The sequence below is a fragment of the Schistocerca gregaria genome, chromosome 2 (assembly GCF_023897955.1).
Source record: "Schistocerca gregaria isolate iqSchGreg1 chromosome 2, iqSchGreg1.2, whole genome shotgun sequence".
Taxonomy (NCBI): Eukaryota; Metazoa; Arthropoda; class Insecta; order Orthoptera; family Acrididae; genus Schistocerca; species Schistocerca gregaria.
In genome coordinates, this window is record NC_064921.1 from 411712964 (window position 1) to 411739856 (window position 26893).

The following is a 26893-nucleotide window of genomic DNA, read 5'->3' on the forward strand; positions in this document are numbered from 1 at the left end:
ATGCAATGTTTGGTCAGACGTTGCGCCCCATTAATCTGAAGTCAATCGGCCGCCACTGCTCCTTAATAAAAACCACTGCTTCTTAATAAATAAAACAATGCGGCTGGTCGATGCCATTGTTTTGTACAGCAACAAAACGGTATTTAATGTAAGCATCACTGTACTTGCATTTCTTCGACAAACTCATGACGAAGTAAAGAAACAAATAACATTAAAAGTCTACAGTTCACTTTCACATCAGAAGCACAAACGACTAAACTGCTTGTTTGATCAATACTGACTGAAGAGCTCAGCTGAACTATGATCACGCACCAACACTGCTTAGGAAAAAAAAGCCACAACTGCCAATAATTACTATATCGTTGAAGCTGTGAGAAATCCTATACAGAAGACTGTTGGCCGACGTGCAACGATCAGCCAAGTTTTCGCACGTCTGCTGTACTCGTTAGCTACGTACCCCACCGGTCGGGTTGGCTGATGTCAGTTACTGCGTTTACAACCAGGCTGATGATCTAAGACGAAAATGAATCTCAGAGTACATAACAAATACTGGCTACCCAGTAGACAGTTCGTCGTAACTACTAACACATTTGTCTTGATTAAATAGCTACTTGTTTAATTAAATAGCTACTTTTCTAAAAACGTAATGAGCCCCCCCCCCCCCCCCCCCTTAATACCTCCCCACGCCTACCTTGTAGGAGTAGGGGCGGGCGCCCCTTCCTTCTTCGACTTCCCAACCCAGTTTGAAAACCAATGCGCTAGACGGTAGCACACTCCTCACTGTGTAATAAAATTAGACGGATTTTAGTATTTTCCTTGTTTTCTGAAAAGGTTTATTGCATTAAATGACTAAATGTAAGTTAGTTTGATAGACTTAACCTTCCTCTTTTAGCATAAAAAAGGAATTTTTTCTGTAACTGTTCCTTGCCAAGTCAACCCCACTTGATTTCGCCCCAATTTTATCCCATCGGTTGGGGTTACATTGGGACAAGTCATTTTTCAGGCTGCAGTCAATACATAAAAATAACTACCGTAATGTCAGACTGCCAGCCCTTTATTTGGACCAGTATTGGCTTCACCACAAAGACATAAAAGTAGTTAGTAACACAGAAATTTTAAAAATATATATAATATATTTAACTCATTAACACATTTAAGAAACTATGAACAAATACAAAATCATGAAAAAAAATTACAAATAAAAAAGATATCTGATAAAATACAGTCCCAACTCCTTTACATAAAAAATACCCCGACGACCAACTCGCCCGGACGGGCTGATGATTTGGATAACGTCTTTTGCAGCATATTCTAGAACTCTTCTTTCTTGGGCCACTTCCACTAGTTTCCCCTCATTGTTCCTTTTTGCGATTAGTCCTGGATACAGCCTACTTCCGTATGTGACAATTATATACATCCCCTCACACACGTCTCTGTTTGGTTCCCATGGGACATAACGAAGCAGACTAGTGCAGACTCTTCAGTGTCTTCAGATCCATCTTCCTCAACCAGAACATTCATGGTTAGGTCTACACAGTCATCTGATGCTGTATAAGGTACCGAAGACGAGCTCTCATCATGTCACTGTCTGTATCCTCTTCGTTCATTATTGTCTTTGATTAGGTGAGAAGCACTCTGTGCAGTTTCAGTTTTTCCTCTTGAAGTGGTTGGCTCGTTCATCCTGGCAGCAAGAACGTCTTCTGCAGAAATGCTCTTTCCTGCAGGAACATTTACCCCTCTATGCCTCACAATTTGACACTTCTGAGTTGCTTCATTTCTCTTCTGCACAAGGTGATCCATAAAGTTGTCACTGATGACTGAAGTGAGTTTTGTTTCCCGGGCCATCGTGAATGATGGAAGCTTTTACAGCACTATTTGGGGATTCAAGGGGTAGATGCCAGCTTTCCGGAAGCCTGCTTACAAGTTATCCCCTCTTGGGGTCACGCATTTCCACAGCTTGTTAAGCAAGGTGGGCCATTGTTCTTGGGGACAGAGCTGCACCTGCTGCCCACTTCTGTCTCTTTCCAGTTCCCAAGGATCTACTTTCAAAGGTCGAAAGCACGCAACATCAACTGGTTCTGGTTGCAGAAGATGCGTTGCATTCGGTAGCAAAGCAACGAAATTTATGTTCTACTCCTTACACAGCCACAGCACTTAAAGATTGATATGCAAGCTCACGCTGTCAACTGTAATAAGCTTAACATCATCTTGTCGTTTCAAAATAGGTGGGAGTAACTGGATAAATTAATCCTAAAAGCACTCACTGTCAAACCATCCACTCTTTGTTCTGTTATACCTAGCCCTTGTGGCCCATTTTCCGTCCATGTATCCCACAATTTTTTGGCCTTGTAATTTATGTAAAGGAGGCAAGTGTTCTCACTACGTTACCACGTACCATTAAGGAGGTGCATGCTTTTGATGAGTTCCATATTTTTTCTGGATACTTTGTTCCCCTTTTAGTAATTATTTTTGAACACCCTGGATCATCAAGCAAATTAGTTTAGTCATAGTTACACACAATGTCAGGGGAAACACCTTCCATCTCTTTCTCCAAATTGTCAAAGAATGCATTCACTATTTCTTCGTTGTTTGCTGCTCTTGCATGCAAAATGTTTTTTGCAGCCCTGTGTGTCAAAATAGCTTTGTGCCTTTGCATATATTGCCTTGCCCAGTCTAATCCAGGAAAGTTGTTTTTAAACCTGGCTTCCATCCTGCCATCTGTTAAGGTAAGCCTTTACAGCATCGGAGGTCGAATGTCCGCATTGGGACTGCAAAACTTGGTAAAGCTATTGCATGGGAAAGAAACTGCTCCTCTTCTGACTCTGTAAATACACAATGCCTGCCAACTATACCCCAGTGCCTTTGTGCCTTTATTTAACTTTTAGTAGAAGTGTGTTCTTTGGAATGCCGTACTTTTGAGACGCCTTCCGGTACGTCAGGATTTTCGCTTTAATTGCATTAAACAACCTCCTGGAAACTTTCCTAGGTATAATTTCTGTATACCCCTGCCCCAAGGGCCCATTTATATTTCTGATCCATACTTTGATGGCTCCTAAAACAAAAGAGATAATCAAAATCAGTTAAAACTTATCTATGAACTAACTTTGGGACAATTCCAAAGTTGCCCCATTAAAATCTCATTAGTGACAAAAGCAGCCAAACTCGATACTAATTATAGAATATTTCATTCAATATTCACAGAAATTGTAGCTTAAGCATGTATGGTTTGCTATATTTACCTGTCTATCGTGGTCCAACTGCGTTCCAATTGCGTACGTGAAAGTTTGCAGCAAACTTATAACAAGTCAAAAGTGACACGTAACAAGGTTGTATTTGGAATTTTTTGGAGACAGCCAGTAGATGACAGCAGTGAACAAAGACTGTAGAGGCCTCAGAAGCAACAATGTATCTCACAAGTTGTGGCGCCGGGAAATTTAAAACGAAATCGTCACTGTCCTAATTTTACCCCACCAGTCCGAAAGTAGACCTAGTTTACATTACTGATAGAAAAACTATTTTCCGGGGCTCTAGGCGGGATATAGTGCATTAAATTTTAGATTTTATCCAACAGTAATCTATTTGAGGTGCAGTGAACTATGAAGTACGTCATTGTCGATTGTGAGGCTGTAGCCGTTACTCATGCTTCTGACGTCTATTGATCTTATGGTGGGCCAGGTTTCCGTGTGCTGTAGGTCCACATTGTGTATTCACAAAAAGAAGTCTCACTGATTTATTTGGTATTCACTTAAATGTGAGATCATAACCGCTATGCTTTTGGTCCATATGGTTCTCACCCGCTCACTTGTGTTCTAGTCAAGTGACTGTGTAGGTAGACAGTACTATTTGAATGTAATAATTTTCACAACGGCAGTTTGTGTTTCGAGTTGGTTGTTTACTTTTCAGGAATTGGCTTACGCGTGTGGTGTCAACATGAACTCTGTTTTAAGTTTTAACAGAAAAGAAAATTACCAGCAAACAGTAGCCGCAAAGGAACTAGGGCCACCCAGACCAGATCTGTTGACTGAGAAAACGACAAAATCAAATAAGCATGACTACAAGCGAACATTTTACAAAACAGTGTATAATAAGAGTAAGTTGTTGTGTGGATGCAACAAAAGAATGTCTGATTTTCAGCACAGAAATTAATTTGTTAACTAATACATGTGTTACGGATCTTGTACATTTGTCTGAAAAAATGAAAAAAAAAAAAAACACGAAAAGTCTCACTTACACAAAAATGTGAAACAGAGAGTAACAAAAGCTTAAATATTATTTTGCTCTTATCTTAAACTGTACCATACTTAATTATGTACTAAACAACAAAATTCCAGAAAAACCAATTTTTTCACTACTACTACTACTACTACTACTACTACTACTGTTATTATTATTATTATTATTATTACTAATATTATTATTATTATTATTGGCAGTGGCTGTAGGTGTATAAATATATTGATAAGCATAACTGTTATACAGCAGACACTATTACTTTCGTGCTTTCTTATTTATCTGAATCTAAAAATTTGTGAACACCCAGTATGTATAGTCACAAGCCACTACTGTAGAGAGGTCTTAGTATGAGTAGATAAAGTTTTGATAAGGAATTCATGCCCTGAAATGTACCATGTAAATGGAAAATAAGTTTAGAAATCAAATCACTGTCAAATCTCCTACTCCACAGTATGCACACAGAGGAGACGAGTTCTGACCTGTGTGCTCTGTGTAAGTTGGTCCATGTGGTGACCAAGCTAACTGTTCCACAGTGTGTGTCTGGGATGCTTACTTTCACACACACAGTCCACAAACCCCAGTAGGCAAACACTATCCTCGGTGCAAATAAGGATCTCCACAGTCAATTCCCCTAGATGTGAGTGTAACAGGTTCTCATAGCCATTGTGGTAGTTGAATGAGAATGGAATGTGAAAGACTGAGGTAATCGAGGAAACATTCTTGATACATGTATTTTGCAGCTTTACCATTATGTATCTTGTTGTAAAATAGGAAATATGAAAGTGATCCGATCTTAGAGTGTATTTTATATCCCAATGGTGCATTTCTGGAGTTGGGTGCTCTATCAAAACTTTATCCACTAAGTCCCCTGCACAATTCCTGGAAGCCTGTAACAGCAGTTGTGAAACATCCTGTATAAAAAGTCAGGTTGTTTGTTATGAGTGTCTGAACAATGTATATATAGCTTTTATAATATAGATGTTTCTGCAATTTTTCAGATTTGACAGATGAACAAGTGAACAGAAAAGTGGAATTATGCAATGAATTGCTTGAAGTTGCTGATGTTCTGGAACCAGGGATGTCACGCTTGAGGGGTATACTGCTGTATGAGCTACAAGCTGCCATGGTGGTCCAAGCTAAGAGAGACTTCAATGCTGACAAAATCACGAAGTCTGCAGCTCAGGTACATACAGCACGTACCATATGTTTACCACTAAATTATCATAATAAGTTGTTTTTGGAGTCATTTTTGACCTAAAGAGGCCCTTGTAGAACAGAACCTATTGCTCTGATTGACACCCCAGAACTAATGCCTAAAATTTGAAATTATATCTGTTTTCGTGTGTTTATATTTCAAAGAAACACCATCATTTGGTATTCCAAATTTAATATTGTATTGTCATGGTATAGCTTTATTTAAACAATAGCAGTGCTCAGGAATGAGTACAGTGTGGAGTTGCTTACACAAACCATGCGTGGGCAGGAATCATGTGATGATGTGAAGCACTCTTTGGTAAATAACAAAGAGAAACTGGCTGTGAAGATTGGTGCAAAACAATCACTAGCATAACGAACAAGTTCATATGAATTCACCAATAAGCCAAGACCTGAGATGTACAGAAATTATATAAATAGACAAGCAAATAAGGCAAGATGTTGATGCCCTAACAGGTGCTTATTAAAAAGCAAGTCTCTTTGTTGCACTTTACTTTTCAAAAACTCCTCTTTATCCCATGGATGGCTGTGACTGTGGGAGAGATGTATTCTATGGTGCTGGAATGGACAGTCTGGTGAAGCACTGCCCCAGAATGAGGCATCATTGTTGAAAATGTAAATTGTGATAGCAGTGTCCTACTTCTGCCACCAAGTGTTATCTTTGTTGTATGTGGCACTGCCACAATTTCTTTTAAGGATGTAAAGAGTACAGTTACTTTGAAATATTCCAGTTTTCCCCATGGAGTCTTCTTCACATTTTAATACCCCTTCAGTCAATTTAGTTTCACGTCATGGACTGTAAGATCTAGGAGTTGTTTTTCTTTTTTTAAGTAGAAACATGGTTACCACATACTTGATGAGTTTTCACATTCATCTATGGTCTTTCATAAAAGCAGGTTGATAGCCACTGTAAATTTATTGAAGGTAATGATTTTTCTGTGTAGGATGTGGTGCAGGAGGAAACGGTACATGATAGCAACCACAATGGGAGTTATGCACATCAATAATAACTACAGACAGAAATACCCCACATGTAAAGTCCATATGTAAAATGGAAAACACACAACCCTAGTGCTGATTTTACTGCTGTGCCAGTATACATAACACATTAAAATGCATTAGTGTAACTATCAAAGTGAAAACATGCCATATGACTACCTCTGACTCTGTCTGAAGTAAATGCATATTTCTCCCAATCAAGCAGAATTGTTTTATGAAGCAGAACTTTACCAAAACAAGCTCTAAATCCTCTCATTGTTTTCATCATTTTCTCCATTATCTGTGGAAATTAGTGCACCCCTCCACCTCCCCCCCCCCCCCCAAGAAACAAACACACACACCATGTCAGTATGTCTGCTCACCTTAGTTATGATTTCACAACTGAAACAATGCAATCTTGAAAATAAACAGTACTGACTATAATGCTTTGAAAAGGCTTTAAAGCAGGGATAACAATGAAACAACTGTTTCCCCAATTGTATAAAGGAAAGAGGGTACAGGACACCATGTACAATCTATCATGGCTACCGAGGAAGAAGTGTTAGTGCTGGTGACAGCAATCATGGTTGTCAACTCACAACTCTTCCTTACCACACAATACATATTTGGAACATATGTCTTCTACAGCCTGCCCTATTCGCTGAAGGTAGTTGATACATTATTCGCGAACTCTTCATGTTCTTCTAGAGATCACCTTGCTTTTTGAGAGCACTGGAAGAAAATTTTTTCAGTTAATGTTGGTCAATGAGGATTTGAAGCATTCTCAAATTTGTCTGAATAATATATCATTCCTGATTTACTCAGACTACATGTAACATGTATGTCTCAGTGCTTCAGGCAAGAGGATTTATTCAGTCCCAGAAATTACCAATGCTTTCTTTAGGGCAATGTGTTGAATACAGTTGGAATTAATACTGACAAAGGTATTGTTTGCAGCTTAGAAGCCGCATATGTACCAAAGGGCACTCATACAGTATAAGCCATAAAGACAAAGAGAGTCTTACAAAGAAAAAGGGTGGGCCTTAAATCTTCTGAAACTTAAAAGAAAAATTAAATATCAGTAGTTGAATTATCTGTATCATACACATGTACATATCAGAAACTGAGTCAATGAAACTGGCTTGCAGGTACCATAAAGAGAGATCAATGGATACATGCTGGGTGAGACTCCATGTGTCTAATTCCTAGGCACCCACATAGACAATGATTTGACATGGCACCAGCACCTGAATAGGTTATCCAATAAGCTCAGGTGTGGCTACTTTGTTCTTATAAGGAGAACTCTCTATCTCACCCCTCTCAGATTTAGTGGTAAAATGGTCCAAAGGATTGTCCCTCAAAAACTGATCATAGATCAAGCATGAAAACAGGAAGAAAGTGTACTGAACTGTGAAAAAAGAAGCAAAATCAAAACAGGGAATGGTTCACGCTCACAATGTGCTACATTCAGCGAGTCTGAATTGCCATGGCCTCATGGTTATGTGATCATGGTGTTGTATAGTATGCCAATTTCCAAGACTACATCAATGACCAAACCAAAAGTTCATAATTTTGAGAGATGGGGTGTGGGAGATAATTTTGAGAGGGGGGGGGGGGGGGGGGGAGAGAAAGGGGGCATGAGAGAAATTTGAACACAGATCTCCTGTTTTTTTAATCCTTCACCATGGCCACACAACCACAACACCATGATTCTTGCAACTCGCTTGATGTTGCACATCTTGAGCTTGGATTGTTTGCAGTCTCTCCTCCTCTTCTTCTTCTTCTTTTTCATGGTTCAGTAGACCCTCTTCCTGTTTTCTTCCTTGATCTGTGTTCAGTTTTTGGTGGGCTGTCCACTGGGCCATTTTAACACTAAATTGGGGGGGGGGGGGGGGGGGGTGATGGGGAGTTTCCTTTGTTAGAAATGTGCCTCACTATGTTCACCTGCTGATAGGATGGTTTGTGTAACCTTCTGGGACAATGCATTTAAGATCAATAGGGTATTTACCATATAGAAACGTGTGCCAAGAATGTTTTGTAAAGCAAAAGTCTCTTCAGAAAGTTATGAGTTCTTGCACATGTGTCAACCGACATTCTCCCTCATCGTAATTCTGGTTAATAACAGGAGTTAATTTAAGAGGAACGCCCTATCCCGACAATGCTAAATTTAGTGACTTGGCTTCCCTGTATTTCAGTAACCACTTAGCCATTGACATGAAACTTTTACAGGACATTAAACTTGATGTTCTGAGTCTACTGAACTAAAATCTTTACGCTTCAGCCACTGCTTTCGGAAACACAATTTTTTTGATTGCTGGGTGAAATGTTGTGTACTTTTTTTGTATGTTATCCTAAATAATTTTAATTATACATACCATTATGTTCTTTTTAAAAGTTTGGTATATTCAGGATATATATGTTACTAGTAGCTGAAAATTTGAATTTTCTACTCAAAGTGGTTTCTGAGAATTAGGGAAAAATGCAACAGAAAATGTAAAATTTCAGGAACGGCTTCTAAAGTTTCAAAGCACTGTAACTCGCTTAACATATGCTTAATTTTTTTTTTATTTTTAGTCACCCATAAGCACCCTGCACCATATCATCCACTTGATATTCTTCCAAGTTTTTTCTTCTTTCTGGACTCCTTAGTGGCCAACTGTGCTGCATACTCTGCTTTATCAATGCAAACCTTGTCCATCCGTTAAAGTTCTCTGATGCAGATTGCTGCAGGATTAATTCCCATATGCTGTAGCACTTTCATGCTACCAGTGTTGCCATCATTAAATGCAATAACAGCATCATTTACCCCCCACTTTAGTGTCTTCATTCCAACAAAAACATTTTTTGGTAAGCGAGTCTATATAAGATTATTGAACAACTCATTGGGATTTTGAGTCTGACCATGCAGACACTTCTTCAGGAATTCAGGATTTGCCAGGTCTCTGTAAATAGGTTTTATGATATCCATGGCTGCTGCTGGGGTGGAGTCTTTATGGCAGTGTGAACTGTTTGAGTACTTGGTATTGCAGTAATTGCACCATTAATTGGTGTATTAGTTTTTCATCAGTTGACAGTCTGTGGAAGAAGGTAGCCCATACTGCCTGCTTCATTTTCAACAAATCCTCAGTATTATTTCTAATGGCCATCCCATAATACTGCTGCAGTTCATCGATCATTTTGTCTGTGAGCCTGCCTGTTATGGTTTTACCATCACAAAGTTTCTTGTCTCTCAAACTTTATTTCAGCTTCCTCAACCTGGTGCCCATTCTCCTCTGGACATAACCTTTATAACACAGCAATCCACAGCCTTCTATGTAAAAAAAATTACCAATTTTATTAGTTCTTGAAGTAATGCACGTAAAAATGTTAACATTTTCAGCCGGTGTAGATTATATTTTAAAAAATAAAATAAAATACTTCCCATATGAGTTTATAAGAGACATATATAAATCATTTTATTCAGAAAATTGCAAATTTTGTAACGAAATAAAAATCTGAAAATGTGAAAAAAATGTCTGTTCTAACTCCCCTTAAGATGAACCACGTAATTCACACCCACAATACTAGAGTTAAAAATAATTTCTAAGCATCCCAATCTAGAGTTTGGAATGTGAGTTTTATTTTCTGGTGCAAAAGTTAATAAGAGGTTGGTAGAGATCAGGCAAGAGACTGAAAAATCTCCAAAAATTTAATAACAAAGTAGAAAAATACTTTGTTAGCATCTCATTTCACTATTTATCAGAACATTGGGACTCAGGCCTGTAAATTCTGATGAGCTTGACCTTGCCAGTATGTAGACAGTGAATGATATTCTGTCATAAGTAACATAAATGCTTTATTTTAAATATTAAGTAAAAACAGCATCTGAGTAATTTAAGAGCCAGAGCAGTGGCATTTTTCAAAGTAAAGGCATTTCTATTTCTCATAATAATTAATGTGAGTCAATTAGCACTGGTCATAATTTGTTGTTAGTATACCTCACAGAAGAAGCCTGAACAGTCTGCACAACTTGCCTTATTTCACATGATTTACAGAGCATGATCTGTGAATGATTAAATGACTGAATGAACACAGAGGGACAACTATAGAGATGCAATATTGTATTATTGCAAAATTAGTATAGGAAATGGAGGACACCTTTATACACAAAAAGTGATGCAAAACAGTAGTGCCTTTGTTATTAAGAGGTACAAAGCAATGTTCCTTTGGACAAGTATGCATGTTCAAACGCCCTGCAGTTACTATAGCCATCAATAAACACAATATTCAGTTGTATGTTGGAATGAGGGCAGTGAAACTTTCTCAGATTGGGACTCAAACCCAGATTGCCTGCTTTACAAGAGTGGTCAGCTTAACTGCTTGACATACATATGTACATACTTGGCCATGCAAGCACAATTCTGCCCAGACCAGATATTTTGCCATTGATGTGTCATGACCTGCATTTGTATGTTATGTATATTCCTGTCCAGGAAGGCTATATTTATTGACAGTCAGTGGCCTGGAATTGGTGAATAAATATGAAACAGCAGTACCTTATTATTAAGAAGTACAAAGCAATGTTCTTTTGGATATACATGCATGTCCAAAGGAACATTGCTTCATTCCTCATTGAATGAGTGTGGGTTGTGACATGGATGATGACATACGGAAGTTTAGGTCTGGCTGGGATTTGTGCTCAAATGGCTGAAGCAGTTAAGGCAATTGCTCGTCTGAAGTGGGAAATCAAGGCTTGAGTTCCAGTCTGGCACAAAGCTTCATTGTCATCATTCCAGTATACAGAAAAGGTGGTTCATATTCACCACTACGTATAGATCTCCTGTGTAAAAAACAGTGTCACGGGTCCTAGTGCTTAGTAAGAGATGTACAACAAAATTGAATCTGCAAACAAGTTGAAAGTACTGACAATGTTGCAAATACCCTTAATTTGAAGCTGTTGGAGACTGTGTTAATAAGATTATTTCTTCCTCTCTGTAGGAATATATGAAATACTGTACTATGACATGGATAACTGATGTTCAATATCCTTAACTGTTAGTGACTTTTGTTTATGAGTAAAATGTAACAGAATTCACTTAGACTTTTTATGGTAATTGGGGGAGTAAGAGGGCCAGGTATAAAGCTCTCTATCTGGCACAGAGAGTACACTTGACAGAAATGAAATTTTGGTTTGGTATGTTAGTACAGATTGAGTCACATATCCGCTTCATCTGCAGAATAGTCTTGTTTGAATTAAGTAAGCTTACTCTGAGAGATGAAATCTCCTCAGGTTATCTGCACAGTTGTGACATCATCTTATTGCATTGTCACAACATTTCCATTGTTACCTTCAGGCAAAGTGTTGGGCTCCTGTCTAGTTTGTTCCTTTGTAGCTGCTACACTGCAAGGTCATTGGCCAAAGATCCAAAGGGAGGGTCAATCATGTGCCTCCAGAGGAGATGTTGTAGCTGGTGGTGTGGAGGCTGTCTGGCAGGGTGGAGCAGGTTAAGGCCATAGGTGTCTGCAAGGGGAACAAGAGGGACCACATACCCCCTCCTGGAATCTGGATAAAGATTTTATATTCATTACTGAATTCTCTCATATTTCTAGCAATCAATGTCTGCAACTCCACTAAACTGCAGATTTAGCATTAACCATTTGTGTGAATCTGGTTTTCTCATTGTCACTCTGTTTATGCAAAATTATTTCATTACTTGCTGTGGCTGCAGTTTTGGTGCTGATCTGCAATCGTGATGGATATGAACCTTTACACAATGATGCAGAAATAATGTCCTCCTCATTCAGGCCTCACTGAGCTGCAGGAAGGAACCAGTCTCTCTCTCTCTCTCTCTCTCTCTCTCTCTCTCTCTCTCTCTCTCTCTCTCTCTCTCTCTCCATGACACAAGGATTCCATCACAAATTCCCAACACACAAATGTGGCAGCAGTATATGTTCCAGTGATCTTTCCTAAATTCCCATAAGGACACTCCTTCCCCTTTATTCACAACAGTACTTTACCACTGATCTGTGGAAAAAGAAACCTATGATGCCTTGTTGATGTGCATTCAGTTTTATACAGCAGTTATTGTAATATACTCAAAAGATCACATCCATGCTATATTGTAGGTGTTTACATTTGTACTTAATCTCAAGAGAAAAAATACCATTCTTTGCACAAAAATAGAGGGAAAAAGTTACGAAATTTCAAAGTTAAGAAAATGCACTTTTCAGAATATGGACCTTCTTGAAGTCTGTGTGAATGCCTTGCCACATGCAGTCACAGAACTATGAACTCTCCCATTCCAGTCGGTATGCTGCACAATATTGTGAGAAATTGGTGTGACAAGGATTGACTTAGTGCAGTATTAGGTGGCTAAAAGTTGATAACACTTGCCAATTGGAGGATGGTTTTGGAATGTTTTTCATATTCATCTAGTGGCATACTGATCGTGGGCTACACTTTACCTAAGCAACCCAAAATCAACATAGCTCTCGAAACACATTTTGTATACAGCTTCAATATTGGAAAAGGACTAATTGCTGCTCACCATATAGCAAAGATGCTGAGTCACATACAGGTACAACAAAAAGACTACTAAACACGGAAGCTTTTAGCCAGAAGGCCTTCTTCTCAAACAGACAAAGAAGAGAGACACAAATGCAGCTCACACACACATGACCACTAACTCTGGCTGCCGAGGCCAGCCAGTCTGAAGTGCTTGAGGTGTGATAATATGAAAGGATGTTGGAAAATAGGTGAATTAAAATGATAAGAAATGAGATTATTTTCTTCAGAATTGGTAAGGATACCTACATGTAGAAGACACTGACAAGAAAGGACAGGATGATGAAATGTGTTTGACATAGAAGGCAAAATCTGTAAGGGACGAGTAGAGATTGGAATACATCCAACAAATAATGAGAAATTTCGGTAGATGTGCTGCTCTAAGATGGAAAATTTGGCACAGAAGAGGAAGTCATGGCTGGTTACATCAAACCAGTCAGAAGACTGATGTCTCAAATCAAAAATCAATTTTAGTTGTGTAATGATGCATGCAATGACCATATGCTATCTGATCAACAGTGGACATTATATGGGACATATCCACCCTTTGCCTTTAATAGAGGAATGGCAGCCCATTCTTCCTCAAGGGCTGCAACAACAGAAGCTAAACCCATACCTCCATAGCCACTTCCGCTACAAATTATCTGATTATCTATGAGGATTGTTAACAAATAAAGCAAAACATATTTTTCTTTTTTCAGAAAGTAGTTTGGTTTTATTAAGGATACCAGTGCACCATATTATTCCCCACTCTTTGACCAGAAAACCCTATTTGTCAATATAATCTCCATTCAATGTGACAGGCTTATGCCACATTACTTGGAGAACCTGTATGCCCACATGGTACCACTCTACTGGTCAACATTAGAGCCAATGTCTTGCTGCATCAGTAGCCTCCCTGTCATCCACATACTGCCTCATGTGGAGAACATCCTTTATTGTGCCAAACAGATGCAAGTTGGAAGGTGCAAGATCTGGGCTGTCAGCAGATGAGGAAGAACAGTTCAATGAAGTTTTGTGAGCTGCTCTTCAGTGCACAGACTTGTGTGAGGCCTTACTTTGTCGCAGAGAAAAAGATGTTAATTAGTAGTTTTGTGGTGATGAGCATGCTGGAGCCATTTCTTTGATTTCCTAAGGGTAGCACAATACATTCGATGATTGCATCTCGAGTCCCAGAAGACAGTCACCATGACTTTACCAACTGAGAGTGCAGCTTTGAACTTTTCCTTTGGAGGAGAGGTGTTGTGGCACTACTCCTTGAATTGCCATTTTATTTTTTGTTCAAATTGATGAACCCATGTTTCAGTGACCTGTGATGATGCTCAACAAAAAATTGTTGTTATCAGACTTTTAACACCCAAGCAACTCTGCACAAATGGTACCATATTGCTCTTTATTGTCTTCTGTTAGGTGGGAAGGAACCCAACAGGCCCACACCTTTGAGCACACCAACTTGTGGATGAGGGTGTCGGCACTACCAACAGGGACATCCAATTGAGCAGCAAGGTGTTTGATTTTGATTCTGTTGATCACCTCAAATGAGAGTATCTGCATGTTCCAACACTTCATGAGTCACAGCTGTGTGCAGCTGTCCACACATGAGAAATCAGACAGGATTGCATGATCTTGTTGCAAAGATGATGGGTGCCTCACCCAATGACTCACCATGTTTTCCTTCACTCCCAGGTCTCCATATACATTCTGCAAGTGCCTATGAATAACCAAGGGGATCTGGTTTTCCAGCTCAGTGACAGCACTCTGCTTACCTTTTCCAAGTAGCAGCATTCCTGTTAAGTTTGCAAGTTTAAACTTAGTTTGAGTAAGCACATATAGTTTGTAGTAGTTTAATAATGGTGTGCCATTACTATCGTTCTTAACAGCTGTTTCACTTTGATGATGTATATGTTGTCTCATTCTGCATCTTTAAAAGTTCATCATCATGATAGTGTGTATGGAACATGATGAATTAGAGAATACAGAGATTAGATGAATGATCAAAGGTTATTGTGTGATACTATTGATATTAATGGTGGTAATGTATCAGTATATGAGAATAAGAGTACTTTTGTAGAAGCTGAGTAATACAAGGTCCTTTATAGAATATTCCATCAACATGTAATGATATCAACCTCTGTATGAGACTTGAGTGTCTCTGGATGGTACAGTGTGGGTGATGTTTGGACAGAGTGAGAGGAAAGACAGTTCATTCTATACTAGTATTCGTTGCAGATGTATGTAAAGTGTACATTATGTTATGTGTGTAAAGTGTACATTATGTTATACCTGTTGTGTACGATTGCATATAGTTCCTACTGTACTGTGGCTGACTCTTCCTACGTTGGTGACTCTACATCTGTTGCAAAATGCGCAATAAATTTGCTACTCATTATTAATCCACTCAATTTTATTACATTGCAACAATGTGGCCATTACACAATCCATCAGCCATCATACTGCACCTGGATTACAGTACCAACAGGACTGCAGTGTACGATAGTGGTGCCCCAAGGTGGCAGTAGGAAATCAGCAGGCTGCATAACTTGTGGAGGTGATGCCTGAAATGCTCCTCTAGGTGCTGGAGTGCAAGGGATTCCAGCACCTGCTGCCTTTGAGCACTTCTATCCTAGCCCTATCCTAACCACAGTGTTCCTCCTTGTCAATCCCTCATGGTCCTCAGTCCCTGCCTAGCAGACCTCCTCACCTTGCTACAGCCTCTAGACTCCCTTTCAACTACCCACTAAATACAGAGTCAAAATAAGCCAAGAACACTGTTGTTAACCTTTCCACAAAAATCCCCAGCCCCACAGAAGTTTTGTTTGTCCTTCCTGACTCAATATTGATCCTTCTCCTCAATTAAATTTGACACATTTCTGTAATTTATGCTGCTTTATGTTTTGTCTTGACTTGCTGAAAAGGTATATTTGACATGGTGCCAATATGACAATGGTCCATTAATGTCTGTATGAAAATTAATTCCAATTTAATGTTTTGCATATGTGTTTACTTTTCATTTGTATTTTGCTAAGACTGTAACCTGACTTCTGTTTTATTGTTCTTAGGAAATCATGGGAGAAGCAATGACTCTGTTACAAGATGCAACAAAAATTCTCCAGTCAGAGCCTGACATGACAAAATTACTTGAAGAAAAATTGGAAGCCCTTGCTACAGAATTAAATGATGACTGAAATCCAATTTTATTTATTTAATAACTTAGAAACTAGGATAGGCAATAATATTTATGCAATAAAATGTTCTGTCTGTGATGATAGTTTCATGAAGTGTTGCTTTATTTGTATATCTTTTTATATACAGTATATAAAAAAGAATAATGTAGTATGGATGGAACCTACTATATAAAATATCATAAGTAATGTATACTTTCAAATCTACAATCAACTTTGAAGCATTAATTGAAAAGTACAAAGAAAATTTATTGTATGATTTAATAAAAATGTTGTTATGAATACATTCCTTTACCTGTCATGTTTTCATATTTACAAAACTATTTTTACAAGCCATTCAAGTAAACAGTACATCCATTACAATAGCCTAAGTTTGTTTAATACTTTTAGGATGTAACACTTTTACACCAAGAAAATGGAAAATCCAGGATGGAATGTAACAATATTATGAAAAGAAAAGTTGGCACTCACCATATAGCAGAGATGCCGAGTCACAGATAGGCACAACAAAAACACACACACACACACACACACACACACACACACACACACACACACACACACACACACACACACGTGTGCAAGACGGAGGGCGAGGGGGGGGGGGGGGTTTAATGGAAAAGGAGAGAAGTAAAAAGACTGGGTGCAATGGTGGAATGAGGGCTGTGTAGTGTTGGAATGGGAACAGGGAAGGGGTTGGATGAGTGAGGACGACGACTTCCGAAGGTTGAGGCCAGGAGGCTTGTGGGAACGTAGGGTATATGGTAGGGAAAGTCAGAAAAGCTGGTGTTGGTGAGAAGGATCCATATGGCACAGGCTGCGAAGCAGCCATTGAAATGAAAGATGTCATGTTGGGCAGTGTACTCAGCAACCGGGTGGTCCACCAGTGATGTGATCTACAAGCTAGGCTGTAACCACTGTGCTACGTTCTATGTGGGCATGACAACCAACAAGCTGTCTGTCTGCATGAATAGCCACTGACAAACTGTGGCCAAGAAACAAGCGGATCTCCCAGTTCCTTTTCATAGTATTAAAGCAAAAAATCTAGTTTTCTTAATAGAGAGAAGTTTCACTGATACATTATAGCATACTTCCAAACCAGTCATCTTAAAAATCCAATTTCATATATCCACAGAAGCAAACTGTACCATCACTTTATTAGAAACAAAAAAATTCTAGTGTACCTAGTGTTCATGAAGCTGTTCTTTCTAATCAAATCAGTCAACTGTGAGGATTAACTAGGTTAACATCAAACTGTAGTATCATGCCTCATAGTACAAACATAACTACATGTAACACAGGTAAGATGATAATAATAATGCAACAGGTATGTGATATACTAATAACAACATATCATCTAAAAATTTATGTCATGCTTTTATAGAATGGGGCAAAGTATTGGAAAAAATAGAAAATGAAAATATGGTATTATGTGAGAGCAGACTGCTTTACCAAAAATGGGAGAGTGAACCCTTAATACATTTTAGTGATGATGTGGGGTCTAATTAAGATACATGCATGTTTTGAGCCTGCTCCCTGCAGGGTTTTCATGTCTTAGTGGTAATGGTTTTTGTCTATAATATTGACAGATTTCAAATTAAAGTAACTTGACCTTGTAAGGTAATTTTTGCTCAAGTTGTTGTTGTTGTTGTCTTCAGTCTGATGATGCTTTGACACAGTCTTCCATGCTGGTCTAGCCTGTATAAGCTTCTTCATCTCTGCATAGCTAGTGCAACCTACATACATTTGGCCCTGTTGACTGAATTCTGGCCATTTTCTCCCTCTACAATGCTTACCCCCCCCCCCCCCCCCCCCCCACCACCACCACCACCACCACCACCAAAACACACATAAACCTACACACACGCACACATTCTTCCATTCACAAACATGATTCGTTTGTTACAGTATGTGTCTCGCTAATCAACCCCTTCTCTAAGCGAAATAATGCCATAAATTTCTTTCTCCTCAGTGAGATTCAGTACCTCCTCATTAGTTATTCATTCTACCTATCTAATTTTCAACATTGTTACACCACATTCCAAAAGCTTCTATTTTGTTCTTGCCTGAAATACTTATTGTTCATGGTTTGACTTCCATATATCACTACACTCCAGACAAATACCTTCAGAGAAGACTTCCTAACACTTTAACTTATACATTTTAACACAAAAAGAGCAGTGCACTATGAAGAAGATACGTAAATTGGCCACAAATTGATATTTGTACTAGTATTGACGGAAAATGCAAAACTGTAAATTTTGGCAGCGATGGATGAATGCATGGTGATGCAGCACATTTTCACCATGCATCTGCCAAGGATAGTAAACAGGGAACATGGCAATACTGGACCATAAATGCTTTATGAATTTCATTCCGTGTACTCAGACAGTAACTACGCCTTCCAGACAGGTGTCTGAACAATATATGCAAGTGTCAGCTTTTGAGAGAGGATGTGTGGTTGGGCTCAAAGAAGGCAGTTGGAGTAATTGGTGACTTCCTCATCATTTGAAGAAGAATGCTCTCACTACACAATGATGTTTACAGGATGGGGTGAACAGTGTCAAGAAGGAAGAGGTCGACCTAGAGAGATGACAGAACGTGAGGACCAAACAGTGATCAGATAGACAGTCAAAGCCCCAGATTCATAATTATCAGCTATCCAACATGCAACTGGGGCTTCAGTCATCATAAAGACCATTAATAAGGTGCTCACAGAAAAGGGGCTGAGCTCACAGTGCATGTCATGCTGACTACCATTGAGCTCTGTACACCAACATGCCCATTTCCAGTGATGTCAGGCACATTTGGTCTGGAATCTCTTATACTGGAGTAGAATTATCTCCACTGATGTATCACACTTCAAACTGAGCCCCAGTGACCATAAAGATGTGTCTCGGGACACTCTGGACAGTGGTGGGATACCAACTAGACTGTCACCTGCCATATGGCCTGACAGCCACAAGTGGTGTTCTGAGGTGCCACTTCATTTCATAGCAGAACTTCTTTTGTTGTCATCCACGGCATCCTTACAGTTCAGCAGTGCATATATGATATTCTACACCCTGTTTTGTTACGCTTCCTGATAAGTCAACTTGGGTTTACATTGTAGCAAGATAATGCCCATCCACACATAATGAGCATTTCTACTACTTGCCTCCATGCTTGTCAAACCCTAGCCTGGCCAGCAAGATCTCCAGATCTCTCACCATTTGAGAATGTTTGTAGTGCTATGGACAGGGCCCTCCAACCATATTGGGATTTTGACAATCTAAAGTACCAATTGAAAAGAATTTGGCATGCTATCTCTCAGGAGGACATTCGAAAGCTGAAAAACTGCTTGCATAAGGGCCACAGGTAGACCAACATGTCATTGACTTGACTTGCTCAAATTGTGAATCTCTGTCTTTTGAACAAATCATCCAATTTTCTTGAAATTGTAATCATTTGTTTGTCTGTACATGAACAGTGCATCTACCAGTTTCTGCCCCATATGGATAATTCCTTCATGGTGCACTTTTATACTTTACTCTGGTCATGGTCTGTAGTTTTCTGCCCAAATAGGAAAACTCTTCTTCTTTTAGTGTCTCATTTCTTAATCTAATTCTCTCAGCATCACATGATTAAATTCAGCTACATTTCATTACCATAGTTCCACTTCTATTTATATTTATGTTAGAACAACTTTTTATTACACTATCCATTCTATTTAGCTGTTCGTCCAAGTCCTTTACTGCCTCTGATAGAATTAATTTGTCGTTAGCACACATCAAAGTTTTGACTTTTTTCTCCCTGGACATTGATTCCCTTTACAAATTTCTCCTTGGTTTCCTTTATAGCTTGCTCAGTACTCAGATTGAATAAAATGGAAAATAGGCTACAACCAAGTCTTACACTTTTCTCAGCCACTGCTTCCATCTCATGTCCTGCAAATATTGTAACTGCAGCCTGGTTTCTATATAAGTTGTAAATAACCATTTTATCCCTCTATTTAATCCTCTGTTCATTATGCATTCATCACCTTTAAACTTTCAAAGAGTGTATTCCTACCAATGCTGCCAAAGTGTTTTCTCAGCCTACAAATGCTAGAAAAGTAGATTTGCCTTTCTTCAATCCACCTTCTAAGACAATCACATGGTCCTACATTTCTCCAGAACACTAAATGATTTTCACTGATGTTGTCTTCTAACAGTTTTTTATTCTTTTGTAAATAATTCATGTCCGCATCTTGTAACCATAACTTATTGAATAGATGATTCATCGTCTCCATCTTCCCTTTCTATATCATCATCTTCAATTTCATTTCCCTTGTACAGCCACGCTATATTCTCCTTTCATCTTTCAGATATTCAAACAGCTGCTTTTTTTTTTTTTTTTTCTTTTCTCTGAAATCCTCTTTAATTTTTCTGCAGGTGGCATCTATCTATTCCAAGGTCATACATGCTTTTATGGCCTTTCTTTTTTCCTGTAGCCATTTGTGCTTTGTCATTTTACACTTCCTGTCACTCTCAGTTTTTAGACGTCTGTATTGTATTTTGCCTATTTGATTTTCTGAAATTTTATATTTTCTACTTACACTCAACACCTCATTCGGTAACCAATGATTTCTACTGGGCCTTTTCTTTTTGCTTATCTAATGCTCTGCTGCCGCTACTATTTCATCTCTCAAAACTATCCACTTGTCTTCTTTCTATACTTTTCGCCAATTTCAGGCAATTGTTGCCTAATACTCCTTTTAAAACAGTTGACAATCGGTGCTTCTTTCGCTGTATCTGGGCTGCATCTCCATAATCTCCTATCTTCTCACAACTTCTACATTTTTAATCTGCACTTTATAACTAATAAAACATTGTCAGAATCTATAGCTGCTCCTGGAAAAGATTTGCAGTTTAAAAACTATTTTTGAAATACATTTCATTGATAACTGGTTAAAAAATTTATTCCAAATGTTGTAGAGACAAATTCAAATTACTTTCTGCATTAATAAAATGAAACAAAATTGAAAGTGTTCACAACTGATTCCTGTTGCAATAATTTATTTCAGTTTTAAACAATGAAATGTTTCAATTATTTATTTTATAGCAAATAACCTTACATCTTTATTAAGAAATGTTTAGTTTGTGTGTCGTCACTATATCTAACAGCATTGGACAACAAACACATGGCATTACATTAAAACAGTATCATTTTACATTTGACAAATAATTGATCTGTAAATACATTCCAGCATTTAAAAAAATGAAAGACTGTTTTGTGTCTTTGATATGGGAATTTATCAAATTAGATTCTGAACATGTAGTGTAAGTGGGTGCAACAGAATTTCTACTTTATAGTTCCACATTAGTTACTCTAAACAGTAATTTCATGACAGATTAAATATCAGGTGTATGGATCTGAACTCCATTTTCTGTGTTAAATCTCCAAATAACATTCATAATTATTATTACACTGCGATATCATATGGAAGAGCAATTGTATTGACAGCTTTCATCATTTTTCTTTCATTACACATGAGACAAAAGACAGTCTCTTCCAGAGCAACCTGGTTGTTACTGGCAATGATACATTTTTTTTAAAAATACAGATTGCTACTTAAAAACAGAGGAGATACTGCGCAGCTGATAGTAGCGACGAAAAGAACGTTCAGCTTTTGCTCTCTCTCTCTCTCTCTCTCTCTCTCTCTCTCTCTCTCTCTCTCTCTCTCTCTCTGTGTGTGTGTGTGTGTGTGTGTGTGTGTGTGTGTGTGTGTGGGTGTGTGTAAAGCAATTTCCTGTCCTTATGTCTGTCTGCACCTCAGCATCTCTTCTATAGCAATTTGCTCTTTTATACACATTATCTTATATTCTGGATTTTCCATAATTGCTTATCTGAAAAAAAAATAAACAGTTGATCATTGTGACTGAGGGATGGACTAAGTCACATATATAACTGTGTAGTGAGTGTACTTAAGTGTAAACGTTTTGGTTCAACAAACCATTGCCGCTGTTCATATTCTTCTTTCTTACTTTTCTTCTTCTTTGTTTTGTGCTTAGTTTCTTTGGGAGCTGGAGTTGGGGAGTGCCGTTGTTTTTCCTCCCGTAAAGGAGACATTAAGATATTACTGTTACCAAAAACCCATCTGGACACCGGTAAAGTGCGGAATGCCCGGCGGAAGCTTTCATTTGTGAATCCGTATATCAGTGGATTGATAGCAGCATTGACATACAGAAAATATTTTGCTGCAAACCAGAACTCGTGAAAACTCTCTGTCACCTGTAAGAACCAGTGATGCACATACATTTAAACAAATCTCAAAATATTTTTTTCAAGCACATCACGTCAAGTACGTTATTAATATTGAGCATATATAAAAACTAAAAATTGCAAGATAATAGCTGAGCATTCTACTGAGAAACAAATAAATACTGTAATAAAAGTAATATCTCTCTTCCCCTATAACAAAATTAAAGGCAATGTACAGTACAAAAATATAAAATGAAACAACAACAGAGACATGTTATGAACTGTCATACACTGATGATACAAATATTGTTGTATGAGGATTAACATAAAAACAGAAGATACAGCAATGATTTTAATCGATTAGCTTAATACTTTCATGCTTTGTTCATAAAATTTCATTTCTGTGCAATCTATGATTTGAATTATAAGTCCATTTCCAGTACATAACTGATACCCAGGCAAAGATTAACATGTGTAAACTCCTCTTATGAACTTAAAATATAAAAGTTATATCTGCTGCTAATTTTAATTGAACTGCTTGTTAACAAACTCCTCAAAAATTGAAAGTGCAGGTTTTGTCAGTTCTGGTTTCTTGAGAGATGAATGCATTCCTCATTAATAAAAAGGGATACCACATTGTCTTGCTACTTGCAGAGAGCAGATTTAAGTCTGCAATTGTTTCTAATAGGGAACAACCCCAATAGCTGTCACACTTTAGAAAATGATGTGTTGCAGGCCTGGAATCATGCTGAAATACACTCCTGGAAATTGAAATAAGAACACCGTGAATTCATTGTCCCAGGAAGGGGAAACTTTAGTACAGTGTATATCCACCTTTCGCAGCAATGCAGGCTGCTATTCTCCCATGGAGACGATCGTAGAGATGCTGGATGTAGTCCTGTGGAACGGCGTGCCATGCCATTTCCACCTGGCGCCTCAGTTGGACCAGCGTTCGTGCTGGACGTGCAGACCGCGTGAGACGACACTTCATCCAGTCTCAAACATGCTCAATGGGGGACAGATCCGGAGATCTTGCTGACCAGGGTAGTTGACTTACACCTTCTAGAGCACGTTGGGTGGCACGGGATACATGCGGACATGCATTGTCCTGTTGGAACAGTAAGTTCCCTTGCCGGTCTAGGAATGGTAGAACGATGGGTTCGATGATGGTTTGGATGTACCGTGCTCTATTCAGTGTCCCCTCGATGATCACCAGAGGTGTACGGCCAGTGTAGGAGATCGCTCCCCACACCATGATGCCAGGTGTAGGCCCTGTGTGCCTCGGTCGTATGCAGTCCTGATTGTGCCGCTCACCTGCACGGCACCAAACACGCATACGACCATCATTGGCACTAAGGCAGAAGCGACTCTCATCGCTGAAGACGACACGTCTCCATTCGTCCCTCCATTCACGCCTGTCGTGACACCACTGGAGGCGGGCTGCACGATGTTGGGGCGTGAGCGGAAGATGGCCTAACGGTGTGCAGGACCGTAGCCCAGCTTCATGGAGACGGTTGCGAATGGTCCTCGCCGATACCCCAGGAGCAACAGTGTCCCTAATTTGCTGGGAAGTGGCGGTGCGGTCCCCTACGGCACTGCGTAGGATCCTACGTTCTTGGCGTGTATCCGTGTGTTGCTGCGGTCCTGTCCCAGGTCGACGGGCACGTGCACCTTCCGCCGACCACTGGCAACAACATCGATGTACTGTGGAGACCTCACGCCCCATGTGTTGAGCAAAACGGCTATACGTCCACCCGGCCTCCCGCATGCCCACTATATGCCCTCGCTCAAAGTCCATCAACTGCACATACGGTTCACGTCCACGGTGTCGCGGCATGCTACCAGTGTTAAAGACTGCGATGGTGCTCCGTATGCCACGGCAAACTGGCTGACACTGACGGCGGCGGTGCACAAATGCTGCGCAGCTAGCGCCATTCGACGGCCAACACCGCGGTTCCTGGGGTGTCCGCTGTGCCGTGTGTGTGGTCATTGCTTGTACAGCCCTCTCGCAGTGTCCGGAGCAAGTATGGCGGGTCTGACACACCGGTGTCAATGTGTTCTTTTTTCCATTTCCAGGAGTGTAATTGGTGATTTTTGTTGTAAACTTTTATTAACTATTCCACAGATAATATTAAGACAAGCAGCTCAAAGTTTTAAATTTCAAATAATGATGAAAAAACAGTAAAATGATTGTATGATTTCATGCTTTCCCAGCGAAATGCTGACATTCTGGAGTAGTCGGGTGTTCTGCCGGATGTCCCAGGAAGCACCTGAGGAATACAGTGAGGCACACTGTTGAAATATTGTGCAAGTTTGACACGAACATCCGGCAGAACACTCGACTACTCCAGAATGTCAGTAAAATGATTATTTTATAGTAAGCCACATGTTTTTAATTTTGAGATATACAACATGAAACAAATGAAGGTATGTTTTGTTGTTATTGCAAGGGCCAAGACAAGAAAGATGCAAATGGAGTGTGCTCTTTGCTATACCATTACACTGAGGATGCATATGGAGGTCACAACCACACTCGGATAACTTTAAGAATGAAACTTCCTGGCAGATTAAAACTGTGTGCCCGACCGAGACTCGAACTCGGGACCTTTGCCTTTCACGAGCAAGTGCTCTACCAACTGAGCTACCGAAGCACGACTCACGCCCGGTACTCACAGCTTTACTTCTGCCAGTATCCGTCTCCTACCTTCCAAACTTTACAGAAGCTCTTCTGCGAAACATGCAGAACTAGCACTCCTGAAAGAAAGGATACTGTGGAGACATGGCTTAGCCACAGCCTGGGGGATGTTTCCAGAATGAGATTTTCACTCTGCAGCGGAGTGTGCGCTGATATGAAACTTCCTGGCAGATTAAAACTGTGTGCCCGACCGAGACTCGAACTCGGGACCTTTGCCTTTCGCAGGCAAGTGCTCTACCAACTGAGCTACCGAAGCACGACTCACGCCCGGTACTCACAGCTTTACTTCTGCCAGTATCCGTCTCCTACCTTCCAAACTTTACAGTAGCTCTTCTGCGAAACATGCAGAACTAGCACTCCTGAAAGAAAGGATACTGTGGAGACATGGCTTAGCCACAGCCTGGGGGATGTTTCCAGAATGAGATTTTCACTCTGCAGTGGAGTGTGCGCTGATATGAAACTTCCTGGCAGATTAAAACTGTGTGCCCGACCGAGACTCGAACTCGGGACCTTTGCCTTTCGCGGGCAAGTGCTCTACCAACTGAGCTACCGAAGCACGACTCACGCCCGGTACTCACAGCTTTACTTCTGCCAGTATCCGTCTCCTACCTTCCAAACTTTACAGAATCTCTTCTGCGAAACATGCAGAACTAGCACTCCTGAAAGAAAGGATACTGTGGAGACATGGCTTAGCCACAGCCTGGGGGATGTTTCCAGAATGAGATTTTCACTCTGCAGTGGAGTGTGCGCTGATATGAAACTTCCTGGCAGATTAAAACTGTGTGCCCCACCGAGACTCGAACTCGGGACCTTTGCCTTTCGCGGGCAAGTGCTCTACCAACTGAGCTACCGAAGCATGACTCACGCCCGGTACTCACAGCTTTACTTCTGCCAGTATCCGTCTCCTACCTTCCAAACTTTACAGAAGCTCTTCTGCGAAACATGCAGAACTAGCACTCCTGAAGGGAAGGATACTGTGGAGACATGGCTTAGCCACAGCCTGGGGGATGTTTCCAGAATGAGATTTTCACTCTGCAGCGGAGTTTGCGCTGATATGAAACTTCCTGGCAGATTAAAACTGTGTGCCCGACCGAGACTCGAATTCGGGACCTTTGCCTTTCGCGGGCAAGTGCTCTACCAACTGAGCTACCGAAGCACGACTCACGCCCGGTACTCACAGCTTTACTTCTGCCAGTGTCCGTCTCCTACCTTCCAAACTTTACAGAAGCTCTTCTGCGAAACATGCAGAACTAGCACTCCTGAAAGAAAGGATACTGTGGAGACATGGCTTAGCCACAGCCTGGGGGATGTTTCCAGAATGAGATTTTCACTCTGCAGCGGAGTGTGCGCTGATATGAAACTTCCTGGCAGATTAAAACTGTGTGCCCGACCGAGACTCGAACTCGGGACCTTTGCATTTCGCGGGCAAGTGCTCTACCAACTGAGCTACCGAAGCACGACTCACGCCCGGTACTCACAGCTTTACTTCTGCCAGTATCCGTCTCCTACCTTCCAAACTTTACAGAATCTCTTCTGCGAAACATGCAGAACTAGCACTCCTGAAAGAAAGGATACTGTGGAGACATGGCTTAGCCACAGCCTGGGGGATGTTTCCAGAATGAGATTTTCACTCTGCAGTGGAGTGTGCGCTGATATGAAACTTCCTGGCAGATTAAAACTGTGTGCCCCACCGAGACTCGAACTCGGGACCTTTGCCTTTCGCGGGCAAGTGCTCTACCAACTGAGCTACCGAAGCATGACTCACGCCCGGTACTCACAGCTTTACTTCTGCCAGTATCCGTCTCCTACCTTCCAAACTTTACA

The 26893-nt window shown here is 40.0% G+C and overlaps 2 protein-coding genes across 3 annotated transcripts in view; one reads left to right on the top strand and one right to left on the bottom strand.

The window, feature by feature from the left end:
- Positions 1-16441, top strand: part of LOC126335803 (SET domain-containing protein SmydA-8) — a 151029-nt gene extending 134588 nt beyond the window's left edge. The window contains exons 5-6 of the mRNA XM_049999266.1: positions 5232-5416; positions 16030-16441. Of these exons, the coding sequence (XP_049855223.1) occupies positions 5232-5416; positions 16030-16155 (311 nt within the window). The 3' untranslated portion in view covers positions 16156-16441. The remainder of the gene's footprint in view (positions 1-5231; positions 5417-16029) is intronic.
- Positions 16442-21155: 4714 nt separating this feature from the next.
- Positions 21156-26893, bottom strand: part of LOC126323231 (G-protein coupled receptor 54) — a 124698-nt gene continuing 118960 nt past the window's right edge. The window contains exons 7-8 of one of the 2 annotated variants that reach the window (XM_049994617.1): positions 22127-22404; positions 21156-22019 (exon numbers count right to left, since the gene is read on the bottom strand). In XM_049994617.1, the coding sequence (XP_049850574.1) occupies position 22019; positions 22127-22404 (279 nt within the window). In that variant the 3' untranslated portion in view covers positions 21156-22018. The remainder of the gene's footprint in view (positions 22020-22126; positions 22405-26893) is intronic. The other variant, XM_049994625.1, reaches the window with a different exon arrangement.